The sequence below is a fragment of the Harpia harpyja genome, chromosome 11, assembly GCF_026419915.1.
Source record: "Harpia harpyja isolate bHarHar1 chromosome 11, bHarHar1 primary haplotype, whole genome shotgun sequence".
NCBI lineage: Eukaryota > Metazoa > Chordata > Aves > Accipitriformes > Accipitridae > Harpia > Harpia harpyja.
The window spans coordinates 23,558,459-23,576,632 of record NC_068950.1 but is presented as its reverse complement, the minus strand read 5'-3'; the positions used below and the strand labels follow the sequence as shown (position 1 = coordinate 23,576,632).

At 36.1% G+C, this 18,174-nt stretch overlaps 1 protein-coding gene across 7 annotated transcripts in view; it reads right to left on the bottom strand.

Annotated features, from left to right (window-relative positions):
- Positions 1-451: 451 nt before the first annotated feature.
- Positions 452-18,174, bottom strand: part of COL11A1 (collagen type XI alpha 1 chain) — a 167,414-nt gene continuing 149,691 nt past the window's right edge. For all 7 annotated transcript variants that reach the window (XM_052802285.1, XM_052802289.1, XM_052802286.1 and 4 more), the window contains 13 exons: positions 15,326-15,379; positions 14,791-14,898; positions 14,652-14,705; positions 11,080-11,133; positions 10,068-10,175; positions 9,412-9,465; positions 9,287-9,322; positions 9,126-9,179; positions 8,049-8,298; positions 5,761-5,873; positions 4,868-4,936; positions 3,948-4,181; positions 452-2,198 (listed from right to left, as the gene is read on the bottom strand). In XM_052802285.1, the coding sequence (XP_052658245.1) occupies positions 2,052-2,198; positions 3,948-4,181; positions 4,868-4,936; positions 5,761-5,873; positions 8,049-8,298; positions 9,126-9,179; positions 9,287-9,322; positions 9,412-9,465; positions 10,068-10,175; positions 11,080-11,133; positions 14,652-14,705; positions 14,791-14,898; positions 15,326-15,379 (1,335 nt within the window). In that variant the 3' untranslated portion in view covers positions 452-2,051. The remainder of the gene's footprint in view (positions 2,199-3,947; positions 4,182-4,867; positions 4,937-5,760; positions 5,874-8,048; positions 8,299-9,125; positions 9,180-9,286; positions 9,323-9,411; positions 9,466-10,067; positions 10,176-11,079; positions 11,134-14,651; positions 14,706-14,790; positions 14,899-15,325; positions 15,380-18,174) is intronic.

Genomic DNA, 18,174 nt, shown 5'->3' with positions numbered 1-18,174 from the left:
AAACAAGGCACTGGAAATTTTGTGTTCCAGTAGTTTCTAGGTCTTGGTCTGGTTCTTGTCTTCTGTTTCCTATCAATAAACAGGGTCATTTGCCTACCTCATGGGATCCTACAGGGATAAGCATGAGATTGTGAAGCACTCAGACATTGTAGGTTTTAAGAGAGTGGCTAGGGAAAGAATACTGGGTTCCTATCTTGTGTTTGATAGTGTTATGTGGACTGCTGCAGCTACAAATCCATACAAACTAAATGTGAAATTATCAGCCTTGCTGCGTACTGCCAATGGCCAGATCAGTGTCTTTTAACACTTCTCTTCCCAGTGCTGTTGCCCAGTGCTTGCTAGGACATGTAGTAAGATTACTTTTTTTTGGATGGTCTGGAAGCAGAGTGAAATTACAGTAATGACAGTGGGTGAGTTTTAGACATTGAAAAAAGAGAGTGACCAATCCAGGTAGACAAGACTTGATTTTATTAATAAAATTTGTATTTTCCTCTTTGAGGTGACAGTTACAAACTTTGGTTCAAAAATAAAAGAAAATATGAACAGCAAGAAGTTGACTTTTGAAATCTCACTTTTACATGTATAAACGTGCATAAGAAAATACCAGTTGGAAATGAGCCAGCAGAAACTAGTACTATTTAATTTAACAATTTATAAGAAATAGAAACAAACATTTCTTTTCAAGTCTTACATATATTATGAAAAATAATTACAAAAGGATTTGTGTTGTAAAGCTAAAATGTAACTTCTACTTCCAACTACCTGAATAAAATGTTCAGAGGTAAGGCCAAACCAACATTTTTTTTGTGAGATTTGAACAGCAAATTTTAACAGTTTGGGTCAAAGACAGCTCTGTAGGAAGCAGTCCCCTCGTATGTTGCTTAGCAACTATGTAGAATCACATGACCTAGACATATTGCATCCCTGGCCTTCAGGTGAAATAACAGGAAAAAATAATTCATATTAATGGGATGGGCAAATATTGTATAGGACCATTCTGTGGAACTTTTAGTATCCAGTTCAGGAAGCAAACATCCATCATTGCTTACATAAAAATCTAAGTAAACACTGCAAAAATCCATAAATAACTGTTTGGGATCCAGTTTTAATATTTATGCAGACCAAATAAGCACAATGGAAACAAATTCAGGTGAGATTTAAAAAAAAAAAAAAAAAAAAAGGAAAGCTGTATGACTAACTTATTTCACACAGATTTTTAACAGATGTCTTACACAAGTTGTTGGGTTTTTTTTCTTACATATTTTCCCCACCCAGAAATATAAACTTGTTTATTTTAGGTATATACAGGTATCTTATGAAATTATGGAATTAGAAAAGAAAATAAAAAGTCTGAGGTATAGCACCATGGAACACAGCACCTTTGAAGGTGCTTTCTTTATTGAAATTCATCATCACAGAGTGATATCAGCAGAAGAGAGTTGTTTGAGTGTGCTGCTCAAAATCTTCCAGTTTTGCCACCTTAAGTTTTGTTGGCAACTTCAAATAACAAAGCTCTTCAACAACAATATATACAAAGGGATTTTATTATTAATCAGAATTGGAATTGGCTTCACTGGCACTTACAGCTTTATTTTTTCAGAATACATACACAGTATTGACAATGTAGTTTTGTAATTATAAAATAAGAGCCAGATGCAATTCAGAGACACATGCAAGTTTTGGAAATGGACAGAGAAATAACAGTATAGTACTGTACATAGAATAATTACAGTTTATTAAACACTTTCTTAACATCTCTGTTGTAATGGAAGGAGCACCATGTTTGTTTTTTTACAGCACCAAAGGAATCCAAAGGGGGGTGTTCCTAAAGTGAGCCCTATGTTGTCTATCTGTGCCACAGCATTTTTGCAAAATAAGTTTAAGTCATGTGATTCTGGCCCTACAAGGGCAACAATTACTTTCTAGATAAGACATACATACACAGCAAGACATATTTTCTATGCCATCCTTATTCAAAACTTGCATGTGGCATGAAGTGGGTTGGTAGCACCAAAGTGCAACATTTTTGTTGATCTGATTTTGTCTTATGCTTAACCAAGGAAGCAGACAGGACCGACCTCAAATCCAAACTTCTGGTTCTGATCACCAAAGTCATTGATCATCACATCAACTATAGGCACTTGGTCTATTTTGGGTGTGTTGATTTCAATCACTGTCTTTGCATAGCCCTTTCTTGACTGTTAAAAAAGAAGCAAAAGAAAGCAAACATGGTTATATATCAGAGCAGTCAGCATGTGCTGTAGATCTTCATAGGTTACCTCTGAAGTGTAGAATTTATAAATTATTGCCCCCTCATGCATGAGATATTAGAAACTCTAAAGTTTATGTTTTCTTAGGATTTTATTTTAAAAATGTGACATGGAGTATTTTTGATTTTAGAAAGAGATTGTCCCATGGCTTTTTGACTTACTAAAATAGGCCTACAAATGAAAAATGATCTAAGGCATTTAATGTTTGTTTGAGAATTCTGAGCTCACATCTATACTATTTAATAAATAATAACAATATTCTCATAGCAGTGCTCACATCTTCCATGTGAAAAAAATCACTACTTAGTTCTGAAAGACAGAAGATCCACTTCTAAGGAGAAAGACTGTAACCGTCTCACAAAATATTACAGCAGCTGTTTGGACATGAAAGAAAGTAGTAGTCTGACACGACTGCCAACTGATGCACTTAGAAACCAGGTTTGAAGGGACACCCTTACTTCCTAACAAAGGCTCTCTGTCTCCTCTAAATATCATCCAACCAAGTCATCATGTTAGTTATCAGGACTGCACTTTGTTCAGATGATCTCTTATATCTTGCTGAGACATCTTTCAGCTATGCCGGGGTCTTGGAGTTTATATGAGCATCCAAGTTAGTAGATCTGAGTGTTCTCAGTTTAGTGATGGAGCTACACCCTGAATCGCTTCCAGCTCTCTCTCTGGAGCTCTACACTTACCCACTGTGGATAACAAAAGCAAAATAAATATACAGGACATACAAAAAGGCTCACATGAAGCAGTTAGTTATGTATTAGAATCTCATTACTGAGGGGAGGAGACATTGCATCTACCTGAGCTGCGTCTCTGTCTCAGAGTCAGGTATGTATCCTGGCACTTTCAGGTCTCTGATTCTTTATCACTGACATCTCAGAAACTGCCTTCAAAATGCTCCCATATCAAAACCCAAAATAATTAATGAGGCTTCAACTGTCACTTGCTCCTTTGTTGTCTTTGTTTCAAAGTGTTCAGTACAAACCATTCTGTTTCTGAAAAGAGGTAACAGTTGCTATGTCTACAAAGACCCTGCTGGAGAGGTGGTCAGAGAGCTGATGCATGTTTGAACAGCTCTGGGGGTTTTAGCCGAGCTAAGAGACAATTCTGAAAGGTACAATCCACAAACTTCACCTGGCTTGGACTACCAAAAAATGAGAAAAGGAAATACAAAGTCACAGATCAAACTATGCAATTAATTCACTATGTTTGGGTACATACATATGGCTTAGTTCATACATGTTTTTACTGTATTCACTAAATACTCTGTCTGCATATGCCTTGATTTTGAGTATAAATATATTCTACTGATGGGCTGCTGCCCCTGTTTATGCATTTTTGCTTCTGTTCTTCTGTGTGCGTGTTCTGATACTGTGCTCATACTAGCAGATAGTCTAGTTTCAGCACATTGGTGCTGACAGCCAGTATCCATGCCAGGTTTGTTCTATTTCTGTTGCTTGGCTTATAGTTATTTTTTTTTGGTACATATAGGAAAATTAAATAAGGGAATAGTGTACTGTAGTTAAAAATCTACTAAAAGGCAGTCTATTAAAAATAAAGTGTTTAGAAAGCTTTTCTCAGAAGAAAGCTATGAAAGAATGAAATTGTTTTATTTCTACTTTAATTGACAGGTTGGTTTCATAAAGACTCTTCTGAACCTCTACTTACTGCACAGCCGTCGTGAAGAGCTTTGATGTAAGGATTGTTGTCATAAGACATTTCTTCATCATTTGATCCTAAGAACCTTAGCGCTTTGTCATAGCTGTCAGATGATGCATCATGCCAAGCTACAGACTGATGACAGTTGTAAGTGAAATTTTGTCTGGCAGAGGCACTCAGTAGTTTAAGGAATGTCATTTGGACCATATTAATGGAATTGCCTTCAACATCCAAATAGGAAAGCTGGAAAATATGGAAAATATAAGAAGTTACATGAATATTTATCTATTTCCTTTGTTAAAATGCAAAACAAAATTATTGTTGACAAAAGAACGACATAACTGTCCTTAATAAATTAAAAAAAAAAGTCAACCAACATATAACATTTTATGGATTTTTAAAGTTCAATAATGCTATGACTCAGTAAATAGATTTTCATGTTATAGCAATATATTTAGGATGAAGAACTACATATTTTAGCTTCATTGTAACGGGAAAGAATTACTCCTACCATATAGTGTAAAACAGCAGAATCTCTTTGGGATTCTGTTTTTAGTTAATTATAAAGTTACGTAAGCCTGCAGTCTCATCTTTGCATACTCGGTACATTTCAGGTTACCTAGAATGGGGCAGGGGATCTGTGCTCCAGCTGCTTTACTAAGGTTCAGTGGTGATGTGTGGTCTGCCAGAAGCCAGATCCTCACCATCAGCTGTGCAAGTGACCATTGGGATCATTGTGGGACAATGCAGAGCAGGCTTCTGCTGTCCAGTGGCAAAAGGCCATATAGCTGCTCTAATATTTAGGGCAAAAAGGCTGGGGCTGAAAAGTCTTTTCATTATCTAAATATTTATAAAATTCCTTGGGATCTGTTGATCACTGATAACGTACTTGATTTGTGAATAACCATTATGTTGCAGTGACAACTTACAAGTTTGCCTCGCTTAAATTCACTAAACCAAGATCCTGGATTCTCCTTTGGCCATGATGAAATTCTAACCTGTGTGGTAAAACAGCAGAGGTAGAAGTATTTAAAACATATGTTAACAGATGTGAAGGTTTTACATTACCTGGGACAAGTTAAACATCAGATAGTAAAGAATGGTTGGTTCTTCCTTCTGAGATCTCAGCCTCTTTAAAACTGTAAAATAGGATGTTTTTCTTCTACAGAATGCCTTCAAATTAGTGACTTTAAATGGAATCCAAGGTGATAGCTTATAAAGTGAGCTAGTTCTATTTAAGGGAAACTGTTGTCATCTGTTAAGATTCAGGTAAACTGCTGGTATAAATTGTTCCTGTGAAGAGTGGCTAAATTAGAGTTTTCACTGATGTTGATGCAGATAGATCTCTCTCATTGAGGCAAGCTTTTAGAAAGCCTTCCTCTATACCATGTGCCCCATCAGAGGTAATTTATAACAATGAGTGAGGACACTGTTAATATATAGCGGTTTACTTCTACTTTGCATAGGTATAAATTAATAGATATAAATGAACCCACAAGAGAAACACAGTAAGAGTTTAGCTTTAGGTGTCAAATGCTAGATTATGCACTTTAACTAACTGCACAGCTATGTTGCATTCTGAAATGCAGTGAAAGGTTAGCAAGCAGGTGCATAGATTCCCTATCTAAGCAAAAGAATGAAAATGCTGTTTGCTAACTCTATGTACCATTTTACCACTTTATTCAGATTTATGCAAATTTCAGTGTAATCAGTAAGACAGATATATGAAGATGTGACGATGTAATTATCCTGTTTAGTTCAACATTGCAACAGCATAGTACGATCTGTCAACAGCTAACTGAAAACACAGATTGGTACTTACTCCTTCAGATTTCTTATCTGGGTAGATGCAAGTTTCCCCACCTGCTGTGAAATTGCAGTGTACTTTGAAGGAGTCTCCAGAACAGCCCTGGTTAGGATCAATCCAATATTCCCCTAAAACAGATGAGAAAATATTTTCCTTATATAGTGGAAATGGTATTTGGAAGATCCAGGTTTTACTGCTACCTAATGGTCCTCCAAAGTTTGTAGCAAATTTATTTTATCTCAATGATGAGAAAGCAACTCTTTCTTTTCTGCCTTGTGATTTGTGGCTGCTGTTGTTTATGAAAGATAACACCAGGATCCAAGTCTATTTTTATCTGCATCCTTTTGGTTTTGTCTAATTTTACTTCAAACCATGACTATTGCAGGATACTGCTGAGGTTTTGGAGGAACTGCAGAGACCTCAGTCTAGGGGAAGAAGGACATTATGTGTGAAACACACATTGCAGGTCCCAGCAATTTGGCCATTTCAGTATTTCAGCTAGAAGGATGATTTGTACCTGTGGTGGTAGCACTCAAAAACAGAGCGGAGGCAGCCTTAGGCAGAAATAAGCTATGGCTTAGGTCAGAGAGCAAAATCTGGAGTCATTTTCACACCTATCTACATAAAAAGGTGGCCACACAGGGCTTGGTGAGGTTGTAGCTGGCACGAATACCCAAAGCTTCCCCTGAGAGAGTATACCTCAAGCAAAGATGTTTTTTACTGCTGGGTTATGAAGCTGCAACACTAGTGAAACTTCAGGCTGCTTTGGCTGATAAAAACACCTTAACTAATGCTTGGTTAGGTGACATGGTGGGACAGACAGTTAAAACTTGCAGGAGGCTTCCCACAGTTTCTGCAGTCCTACCAGACTGGCATGATTGAGAATTCAGGCCCTACAATGCCAGGGTGAATGAAGGCTGGGCATGAAAGAGAGCCAAGGTCAATCCAAGGTCCATTAAAAATCAGCGCATTTTAAAATCTACCATTCTAATTACAATGATTTCTGTGATGTGGGTACTTATCTCCAGCTAGTTTCACAGCAGGACAGCAAATGATTTTCTGACACTACTGTTCTAATCCAGTTTCAAGCAAATACTGGAGGTTTCAAAGAGGAATACCAAATCTCTATTGTTTCAGGCTGTATTTATTGAAAACAGTCCTTTCTACCTGTAAGTCTTGTCCCTTGAGATTTTGGATTTTAATGAATGCATTTACTTTTATTTTAATCAAAATAAGATTACTTTGATATGAAGAAAGCTCCAAATAATAAGCAAATACTGGTAAATTAAGAAGGTGAATGTGTTCTATTAAAAACATTCATTATTATGGAGGGTACTGAATTGTAAAATATATACTTTTCATATAGCACATACACTGCTTAACTATTCCTCAAGGGAACCATCTGTTTTTATCTATCTAGAGTGAAAGCAATAAAAAATTATTAAACTGTCAAAATCTATTTTTCCTCCCATTTTAAAACAGAAAAATACTGCTTTGAACTGGAAAAAATATCCATTGGAATAAAAAAAAAAAAATGAAAGAAAGAAAACTCTGTGAAGGTTGGCTTTCATTTATAACCTTTCCAGAGGGGTAAACTCAGTTGGAAAAAAAGAAGAAAACAACAAAGAATAATTAAATCAAGATAGTTCTTCAGAACAGTTTGTTGTTCATACTACTCTGCATTTTATTAAACTAGTACTTAGTAGCATTAAACAGTATCAGAGAAACTTGCATGTCTATTTGCTGAATGATATAAAACAAACAGTGGTCATGCAGTAGAACAAAATATTGTTTCTAAGGGTAAAAGAATAGTAATTTTTTTGAGTCATAATAATAAATCTCATATAATACCAATGCTATTTTATATTATCATGCTAAGCTAAAGTATACAGCTACTAAAATAATTCTCATTTCTTTTAAAAAAAGCTATTAGCTATCCCAGCATGCTGACATTTGTGATTTTTACTTTCTGTTGATCTAAATAGCATCAATCTTTCATCCCTCTCCTGTTTGGATAGTTCTGGAAATGCAAGGCCCACCTTTCAAAACAATAACTGGTTTTTATTTAGCACTTTAAAAAAAAAACAGATCAGGTTATGTATTTAAAGAATTTTGGCTTTTACCAAGAGAACATCTCTTACTCACATTTTATAAACTTTTATACCTGCAAAAAAGGATTTAATGAGACTGTATCTATTGAGCGACTATGTTAACCATCTACCAGTAATTAATTATTCTGCCAAAGTATCTTAGCAGATCATAACTTCAGCCTTGTTTGCCTTTGTCATGCAATATTAACATACCATCTGGGAAGTCTGGGTGGCAGAGTTGCAAGTCTTTGCAAGTTCGGGCTGGGTTATTCTGAGTGCCCATTGGATACTTCATATGCTCAATGTCTTGCTTCAGTGAATTCAATGATCCAAAGATCTCTTCCATGCCATCAGAATAATCCAGAATATTATCACCAGCATCAGACAACATGTAATCAGGAGATCTTCTTGTCTTTTTGGGTGACTGGATTGGCAGTGGCTGGATTACCTCACCTGGAGGACCCTGAGTGGAAAACAACATACCTGGTTACCTCTTCTGTTTGTTTTTCAGCTGCATAAATATGAAGCCACAGAATGTGGCTTGGAGATGCTTTGAATAGGCTTTCTTCAAAATCTTTATTTCTTTATTTCACTTATTTCCTTCAGATTTATGCCTGTGTGCTTTGACTTGCAGAAAAAGATGACTGTAGGAAGGCCAAACCATTGTTGTACTCTAAACTCTTCTCACTGCGTTGCTGTTTGGGGAAGAGTGTGCTGCCCTCACGTAAGTTAAGTGTGCAGAACTGACTTGTGATTGCCTCTTTATCCCTGGAAATTCTCTCAAGCACAGGCATAGCCTATGACAAATGAAAACTGTGGATGTTTCCTATGATAAAACTTTAAAATTCCACTTGGGGTCTATAAAGCAATATTTCATTTCAAGAAATTGAAACACTTCATTCAGTTTTGGACTGTTTTCATTTTAGATTGTTATGATATGAAAAAGAAATAGTGGAAACAGAAGAGTGTCAACAGAGGTAAACCAATATAATTCTATTTTCTGTGCTTCAATATAACACATTAAATAATTATTGCAAGTGCATTTTTTTGTTTGGGGCGGTTTTTGTGGGTTTTGTTGTCTTTTTAAAGTTTCTAATGGCTTTTTCAGTGCAGAAAATACATTGTATTTCTGTGTCTGGTGGATCTGTGTTTCCTGAAAAATGAATTTTCAAACAATCATTAATATTTTCCTTATCTGCAAGTTCACAAATGCTGTTTTCTACCTTTGTCAAAACAGGGTCATCGTGTCAGTGTAATGTGCATGCGTATCAGATAAGAATTCTTACTTACTGGAGGACCAGGTGGACCAGGTAATCCACTGTCACCCTTTTGACCAGCAGGACCCTATAAAGCAATGAAAGAAATGCAGTGTTGACCATGCTACAGAATGCTAAAAAATAACACACACAAATTATGTAAAAGAACAAAAAATATGGAGGAGAATTACTCACGCTGGATCCTTTGGAACCTTTTGGACCTTGGGGACCCTACGGGCAAGAACATATAACTATAGTTGGAGTGTATTCCATACAACACAGGAGTGTTTTGAACAGGAGGAATGGATGGAATTACTTACAGGTAAACCAGGAGGACCAGGGGGTCCAAGTGGACCAGCAGGACCAGAAATTCCCTAAGAAAGAGTAAGAAAGTAAGTACAGAACTAAAATATTCTACATACTGGACTGGATTAAAAAAATGCGTATCTATGAAAAAGGTAGTCCTACTAAGCATCCAACCCTGATGAGTTTTGATTTAGGCCATTTGCTAAGGTCAAAAATAGTTTGTAAATTTAAAATATTATCTCAGAGTTTGAGTTTCTTGTAGTTGTTCTTAAACTGCAGTACTTACAGTCACGACTCTGTTCCCCCTTGAGCCTGGCTTGGAAACCTCACTTTTTACATAGTGCCTTAAACCATGGCTTAATAACTAGGAGAAAGAAAGCTACTTTGTGTAGTGCAGTTAATAAACATGATGAGATTGGTGCTGCTAGTTTTATCTCGTCCCTAACTTAAGTGTATGCATTTCCTTCATCTTCTGAAACACTCTATGATCTTGTTTTACGCTGTTTAACTTCGCTGTGTTTGTATAATGCCTAGAAGAGTTTTAACCTCTAGCAGGGGGTTCTGGGTGTTAAATGTTTATGGCAACTTTACATCTCTCAAAAGAAAGACTGGAATATGTACTCTCTGCTTGCACACAACTTGAATGAAAACACAAGTATGTTTTACTCACTGCATCACCCTTGGCTCCGGGAGATCCCTGTGGGCCAGGAAGACCCCTATCACCCTTTTCACCCTGTTCTCCTGGAGGTCCAATCAGGCCAATCAAACCAGGATGTCCCTAAACAGGGCAGAAGAAAATATAGTTAAAACTCAAAATATATACAGTAAATGTGCTTTGCAAACACAGAAATTAGAGCTTTCAAATGTCAGCACTGTTGCTAGTCAACAGTTAACCCAAACCCAAATTATTCTGAAAGCATATTCATTATTGTTAGTTAGCCTTTTACACTTCGAGATTATTTTCAAGTTGTGACTGCTTATTCAGTGAAAGAGATCTAAGTGCAACACAGTTCTTACTGGAACAGATACAGAAATAACAATACCTGTGGGTACAAATTTCATACTAACTTTCACATTTAGATGCTATAAGCATATTATAGAGTTGCACATTTGTTTCTGCATGTAATATAGCTGTATAAACAGCTGATCCAAGCACATAAACAAAACTGAAATTCACAAGATATAATCATATTCATATCCCTTTCTCTATATAGTTTTTCTCTGATACACAAGCAATCAATAAATTGTTGGGACTCCATTAGAAAATGCTATCCTATCCTGGATGTCTCGATCCATTATTTCAAAAGAAAGTAGTATAGCTGTTACTTATTTATTTTGTTGTTTTAAAATAAAAATCTCAAATACTTTTTATGTCTACTTTGTTTTTGTAAAACCAACAGTTCTCTTTACATCCATGTCTTTGGGATTGTCACTGCAAGGAAGAATCACATGGTCAACAGATTACAACACAGGCAGTGATCTTTTTCTTTCTGTATATCCAGGATATCAGATGTCACTTAAAACTTCACGATTACTATTAAGGCTATGGGAAGCTGATTGATAGACATGGCAAATTGTCTTGCTTTCTGATACAAAACCCCTAGTGTTTCTTTCTGCTAATTTTATACAGACCTTTAGACTGGGTCAAAATTACAAAGGCACAAACAATGAATAAAGCATACCTTCTCTCCTTTGGAACCTGGATCTCCTTTCAGGCCAGGCAAGCCAGGTGGACCCTAAATAAATCAAGGGAAGTAATGTTAAAATAAGTTTTAACATACTGCACAGATCATGTTTTCTTGAAATACTACTAAAGGCGGTGTAAGTCCAAGTACACAGTCATTCAGTGGTTGATGGTTGTGATTGATGGCATGTGATTTAGGGCCCAAAATAAAGTTGAAATGCATATTTAAAAAAGCATAATAATGGTACTGTAGCATTTAAATTACTTTATAATTAGAAATCTATAAAGTGTTGTATGATTAGAAATCTGTGAAGCAGAGGGTCAACCAAATTCTTAAAGAGCACTGAAAGCATCCAGTGAAGCAAGTAATGGTAAAAAAAAATTTCAAATAATTTTTGGTTGATTAGCCTAATTTTGTTTGTGGTTACATTATATGCTTTCAATTATTACTTCTACCTTAATTCCTGTACCTTAATTTAGTTGCTTATTTTAGCCCTTTCTTTCATAAGACAGTGGAAAGTATCCTCTTAATTTGTTTTCTCCCAGTTTACTACAGCTTAGTAAGATTTTTGTGGAATATAAATCAAGTTGCTTATAATAACTGCTCCTCAATATTGTTTTGTTGGAGAACTACTTCATATTTTGTTTCAGCAAGGTGTTACCTTGGGATTATGGTTTCCTTGACTTGCCACCTGAAATTCCTGTATGACAATGAATAATGCATTTAAATCTATATTTTCTAAATATTCAAGTCTTTTCTACTCAACATTGCCAGCTTACTTAACGTGATCTAGGTGTGCTAGCTCCACTGACATGTACAAGCTTATGGCCCTTCATCACTTTTGTAAATGTGGTTAGTTACACAAATTACTTAGGTTTTGCAATACTAGTCTGGGCAATCCTAAATGCTTCTACAAACAGCCTTAGTCTCTTTAAGCCTCCACTCCTCATTTGTTGGATAGGGATAATACCCCTACTTTACAGAGGTGTTAAACCGATACATTTTTAGGTACTTACATGGTTCATGTCATATGAGCAGCTTACAATTTTTAAATTGTATTTACAAGCCATCCTTTCTGCAGCACAGTAAAGACATGTTACTTTATGAAACTGAGTAAGAAATGCTCTTCTAAGTTTTATCTGCAGTTGTCCCTAAACATTACTCCATACAGCTAGATTTCTGTAAAAAGAAATATGCTAGGGCAGGAGACAGAGCTGTGAACAATGAACATAGGGTCAACAGAACCATTCTACAAGCCCTTCCACATTTCTGGGGTGGGCATGAGGAGGGGACAACCCAAAACACTGATTTTTTTATAGGTGGTTCCAATGTAAGCTGATGCTTAGAGAATCTATTGGAAAACTCCATTGTAGTCCTGCTACCTGGGAAACCACTGTGGAGAATAAACACATTCACATTGATAGGTCTTACTTTCTGAACATCCTGTGCAAAAACCACTGAATAATCTTGTTCTTATAACTTGACACAAGTTTCTTTTCCCTGACAGTGCTTTTTTGATCTTTACTGGAATTATAAAGCAATCCATTAAAGATACTGTTTTACCAATAGTCAAAAATATAGCTGGATAGATGGCACAGAAAAAGGTTATATATGAAGCTTGTTAAAATCTGCTTAGTTTGTTCTTTCTCCAGCTTTTAAAAATTATTTTAATCCTTATTTATCATTTTAGAAGAATTTTGAGGGATTTGAGAAATCTGAGGTTCATAAGAATGGCAATGCTGGTTTTGTGTAATTTGTAGAGAATGAGGTGAAAAATTTCAGGCCATGCAGTGCATATGCAAGCACAGAAAAGGCATTCATTTCTCAGAGGCTATTAATCTCACACTGAACATGTATGCATTAGGCATAGAGCTTCTAGACTAAGTCAGTATCTCATCACTGCTGGTCTCCTGCTGGCAGTGGACATCTGTGAAGTTATGATATGCATAGCAGTAATAAGTGACCTTTTCAACCTGGCACAGATTCAAAAGTACCATAACACTTCATGTACAAAATATTATTCAGTGCGTATCCTTTCCATCTCTACTTCAGGTTATCATTAGATGCAAAAGCCTAGTCAAATACATAATTCATGAATGAAAAGTGAAATTTTTAAGCTTTTGCAATACAGAATCAGCCATTTTCACCTGCAGTGTGTTGTGCTCTACTGCAAATCTGCTTTCATATTCTTCTCCTGATAGCAATCTATTGTAGAGAAAGGGAGGGGAAGGAGGGAGACCTAACCTTAGCAACTTTTACATATAAACTTAAACTTTATTTTGGATTTTAAGAAAGTAAAGTTGCAGCAATGCATCTAAAAAAAGTTATTGTTGAGCTGACAGGAAGCCTGCACATTTGGGAGTATATAGTTCATTAATACACTCAGCTTCAGGTTTGAATTGAATATTTAATCTCTCAAATGTTGGAACAGAGATATTTTGAGGATGTATTTGGAGGCTTCTAGTGACTGACATGTGGGAAAGGGATACTTATTATTGCTGAATAATTGTTCATTGTCTTTTAAGATTTCAGCACAGAACTGTAACTGGGGAGACTAGTTTTCAGTTGTCTGATTTGTCCCCCATGCATTTTATTTGTAAATTGGGCACATCATTTAAAAACTATGGTGGTGGCCCCATCATAAACTTTGGGGAGAAGAGGTTTTTATTATGGGCTTAGCGTAGGGGAGTCCTTTTCCTTGCAGCTTCTCATTCATTGTTCCCAACCTCTGACTGACTGACAAGCAATAGGTTATCCCTGAGACTTTAGACAAAATTAGAATGTTAAAATGAAGACAACAAAGAGCTATAGTGTAAGGTTTCCTCAGTACATTATTTGCTTATTATTGTTTTCTAAGGGACAGAGAAAAATGAAATTATATGTAGGAGCCTTCCTTTGCTTCCCTTGCTTTAATCATATTATTAACACGTAGCAGAACTGTGGTATGCCCTCGATGCCCTAGAAACTGGGAGCTTGGTTCATTCAGACCCTTTAAACACTTTGGTCATGGATTATATTTCCTGGGACTGCCACAATGAACAACAGACATGATGCTGCTGTTCATTTTTATAAAACTAGCATGTTTTCTTCTTTGGTAGAAGTCCCTTTTTGGCCCTCCTTCTGATCTAATTTTTTCTTTCTCTAAGGAATAGACATGATCTAAACTTTTACCCTATGAATAATGTTTTCCTAAACTAGCAGTCATTAAAGTCAATGGATGTAAAAAATTTGCCACTGCTAAGGAAACAAAATGATTTAAGGTATTAAGCTTTGCTGATGTGGGGACAGAAGCAGATTTTTTTATTCTATTCAGGGGATTTCAAGGGTTTGGTTTTATACTGCCTTATTCCACTTTTTACCTGGTATAACTCAGCAACGTTCAGCAGAGCTGCCTATTAAAGTGTAGCAGTAAAATTAGAAGGCAGTTGTGTATCAGATTTTACCAGCACAGAAGAACTTTGTGCTAAGAACTGACTTGCACATTTATTGTTCTGTAAGTGCACAGACACATTAATGATATATTTTAAAGGGTGTTTTTCTGTTCTGGCACTGAAAGGAAGGATACTCACCAGAGGCCCAGGAGGGCCATCCTGACCTGGTGCTCCAGGTAGACCTTGTTCTCCCTAGAAAAAACATGAAGTTTGCTTTACCAGAGGATATATAAGAAATGCAACATTTAAAATATTATTATATGCTCCACTTACTTACCACAGGGCCAGGAATGCCCCGGAGACCCTCTGGGCCAGGTTTTCCTGCAGGTCCCTGTGGACCAACTGGACCCGTTTTTCCAGGAGCCCCTTCTGCACCAGGTTCACCCTAAGAAGAACATAAGCAACAGGTCAAAGAGGAAGAGCTGACTAACCTTGGCACTGTAGGGATATACAAGTTGCAAAGTGAGAGCAAAGTTTCCTCACTCCATTTTCCAAAAGCTATTCTAAAACAGTGTTCTGCACAGGATGGTTTTCTGAACAAAATTTTGATAGCTTCACATAAAGATGGGGTGCCAGCAAAGCATACTCATTTTGCTTTTCCGCAGGGGTGAGCTAAGTTGGGCCTGTACTTGTGAGAGTCCACCATGTACTCCATTATGTATAGCTACTAATTCTGGGTCTTAATTTGGATTTTACAGTTTACCTATTATTACTTTGATAAGTTTCACACTCAGTGCATGATAAGCAATTTACTTCTCATTTATATACAGTTTACATTTCCATGCTCCTAAAAAAAATCTTGAATGTATTACCTTTGCACCTTTTTCACCTTGTCTGCCTTCAGCACCAGTTGCTCCAGGAGGTCCCTGTAAAACATGGAGACTGAGCTCATAATCTCAGTTTTCTAAAATATTACGAGTGAAAAAATTCCAAGAGTGCAATTTCCACTGTATTAACGAGTAGTAAATGCTAACAAAAGAACTTTAAATTTCCTTTTTGACACTTTATTCACAGGATAAAAATTCCAATCTGTCATATCAGCCATTTTTCCCTTCATAAAATTTTCTGGGTTTTTAGAATATCTAAAAGAATATACATCATCTAACACTTCTGATATGATGAGGTTAAAAACAAAGAAATAGCTTGGAAAAAATTAAAACAGGATAGAAAAGGAAAAGAACAATACTAATTTACACATACAATAACAGTTTTAAACTTGCTTTGCATTGGCTTCTATCTATTCACTGTAGTTTAGCCACTGATTGCAAAAGGGCCTGTCATTCTACAGTGCACAGAATGGCATATACTTCTTTATTCTCTTAAGTGGGGGTTGGGCTCAGTGAGCCTTTTGATTACATTTGGACAGCCAAAAATTGATACATGCCTTAATATTATCCAGTAAATATGAAAAGGAAAAAAAAAAAATTGCATGACTAGAGATTGTAAGGAATGAAATAAAGACACTGACTACAAATAGCTCTTGGTATCAGGTTTCATGCTATTGCTCCACAAAAGCTCTGTTTGACTAAGAAGATAGAACTCGGTACTGCAGGAGGATGTACAGATGGGATAAGATTCAGGTGAAGGCCACAAAACAGGAGTTGCAGTCATCTGGCAGCACTGTGACTACCTATTGCAGATGTCACCCATCTTTCATTTTCTTATGGTTTCAGTGAAAAATAAAAAGACATTTTTGTCCTCCAAGACGAAGGCTGATTTTCAGGTGAGGGAATAATAGTCATAGCTTCAGTTATGAACAGAAGAAGTATCTAGACTCTAATGTACTCTTCTGAAAATGGTTCTTTTACATATACTTAGTTTAGAAAAGATGCGCTCAAGATAACAGGCCAACTGTTTTCCTACAAGGTTAATTTTTAGCCTGGGAAATGTCTTTATTACAAGTAGCTATTTCTTGCCAACCAATGAGCAGCTTAAATCAAAAGGAAAGAAAAGTGACCATGATCAAATACAAGGTGATTTTCTGAATCTATAAAACTTACTTCCTAAGACTCATCTGTTCATTAATGCAACAAGCAGTTTGTTATGTAGAAATTAAAAAAATGTTCTAAGGATCAGCAACAAGAAAAATTCAACCATTTCCATTTATTTACTGCTTTTACTACATAACAACAGCCAAAAAAACAAAGGCCCCTAAAAGTAAAGCACTAAAACACATTCTTAATTTTACAGACAAGAACTGTTCTTCCAGTCAAGCATCTACTGGTATGCTCTGTGAGCTCAGGGCTTTAGACCAGAGTTTGACCTAATAGCAATTTTTTATACTAGAGTTGAATTTAACCAAAACTTTTTATAGCCTGATGTATTTCACCATCCACTACTATTGGCACATACCTTGAGCAATTCCACTGGTTTTAAGTTAATTCCTGGAAATTTATACTCATTTTATAACTATTTACATAGAAGTATATTAAGATAATTCACTTGCTTCTGAAGTTAAGCTTTTTCCAGTTCAGGCTTTCCATCAAACATAATGCAAAATGAATTGAATTACCCACAGCAGACTTTGGTCATTTGTTGTGGGTATCAACAGGTTGTTCTCTTTGGTATTTTTAAGAGCTGTAAGTGGTAAAGGACTTAGTTTTAGCTTTCAAAATACAGAGAAGCTAAAAAGTCCTGGGCAGTGTGGTCCAATTGCTGACTCTTTAAAACAGGAAGAATAATTCAAATCACTACTGTTCCAATAATAATCTCTGATGCATATACCCCTTTGTGTAGGTTGTAATTCATTGGGTGGATTGCAGTTTGCAGTGATAATAAGAAAAATGATGAGCAGGTATATAAATAAACCCAGGAACACTTTAGACACAGGACTTTTTTTTCCCCTTCCATGAATTAATTTACATAGCCATTGTCTTTACTGCTTGAAAATTCCTTGCACTCAAGTTCCCATATGGATTATAATCTACTCTACCTAAGAAACTGAAAAGGGCTGAGTGTGGTAGTTTGTATTTGAGAAATATGGTCTCTGCATAATCTAGAAATGCAGCTGCAACATGAATTAGCAGGGCTAAAACCACTGTGATCGCTAAGTTAAAAATACAATGAATCATGATCGCTAAACAAAGAGCGCGCATTTATTATCAGACAGTGCCAATGCTGCACCAAGCACAAAGCAGCTACATGAACTGCTTTTTCTAACAGGCTGCGATTGCTGGCATGGCATAGATGCAATCTACATTTTTCTACAATTTCTCTACAGAGAAAGACTGATAATTATTATTTATCTTACCTTCCTATACTTGAGTTTTTGGAGTGTCTGGTAAATTTTAACTGACAGAAAAGCTCTCAATAACAATAATTTTAAATTAATGCATGGCTCCCCACCCTTACCACCCCAGCTACCATGGTGATTTTTATGATCATTACACTTTAAGTTTGGACATACTGTCTGATACATTTTATGTAGAAATGAGAAGACAAAAGAACCCATACAGAAACAAATGTCCTCAATTTTTGTTACACGAACCTGTTGGACATTTTTGTCTGCTCTTCCATATTTCATTAAAATAATTTAAACTGTTGTTTATAGCTGTCATCCAACTAAAACCATGATTTCCAACACAGAAAACCATTACCACATTTCATCAGTCTGTTAAGATATGAACCTGGCATATTGTTAGGTGTTCTGTGCATTTGCAAT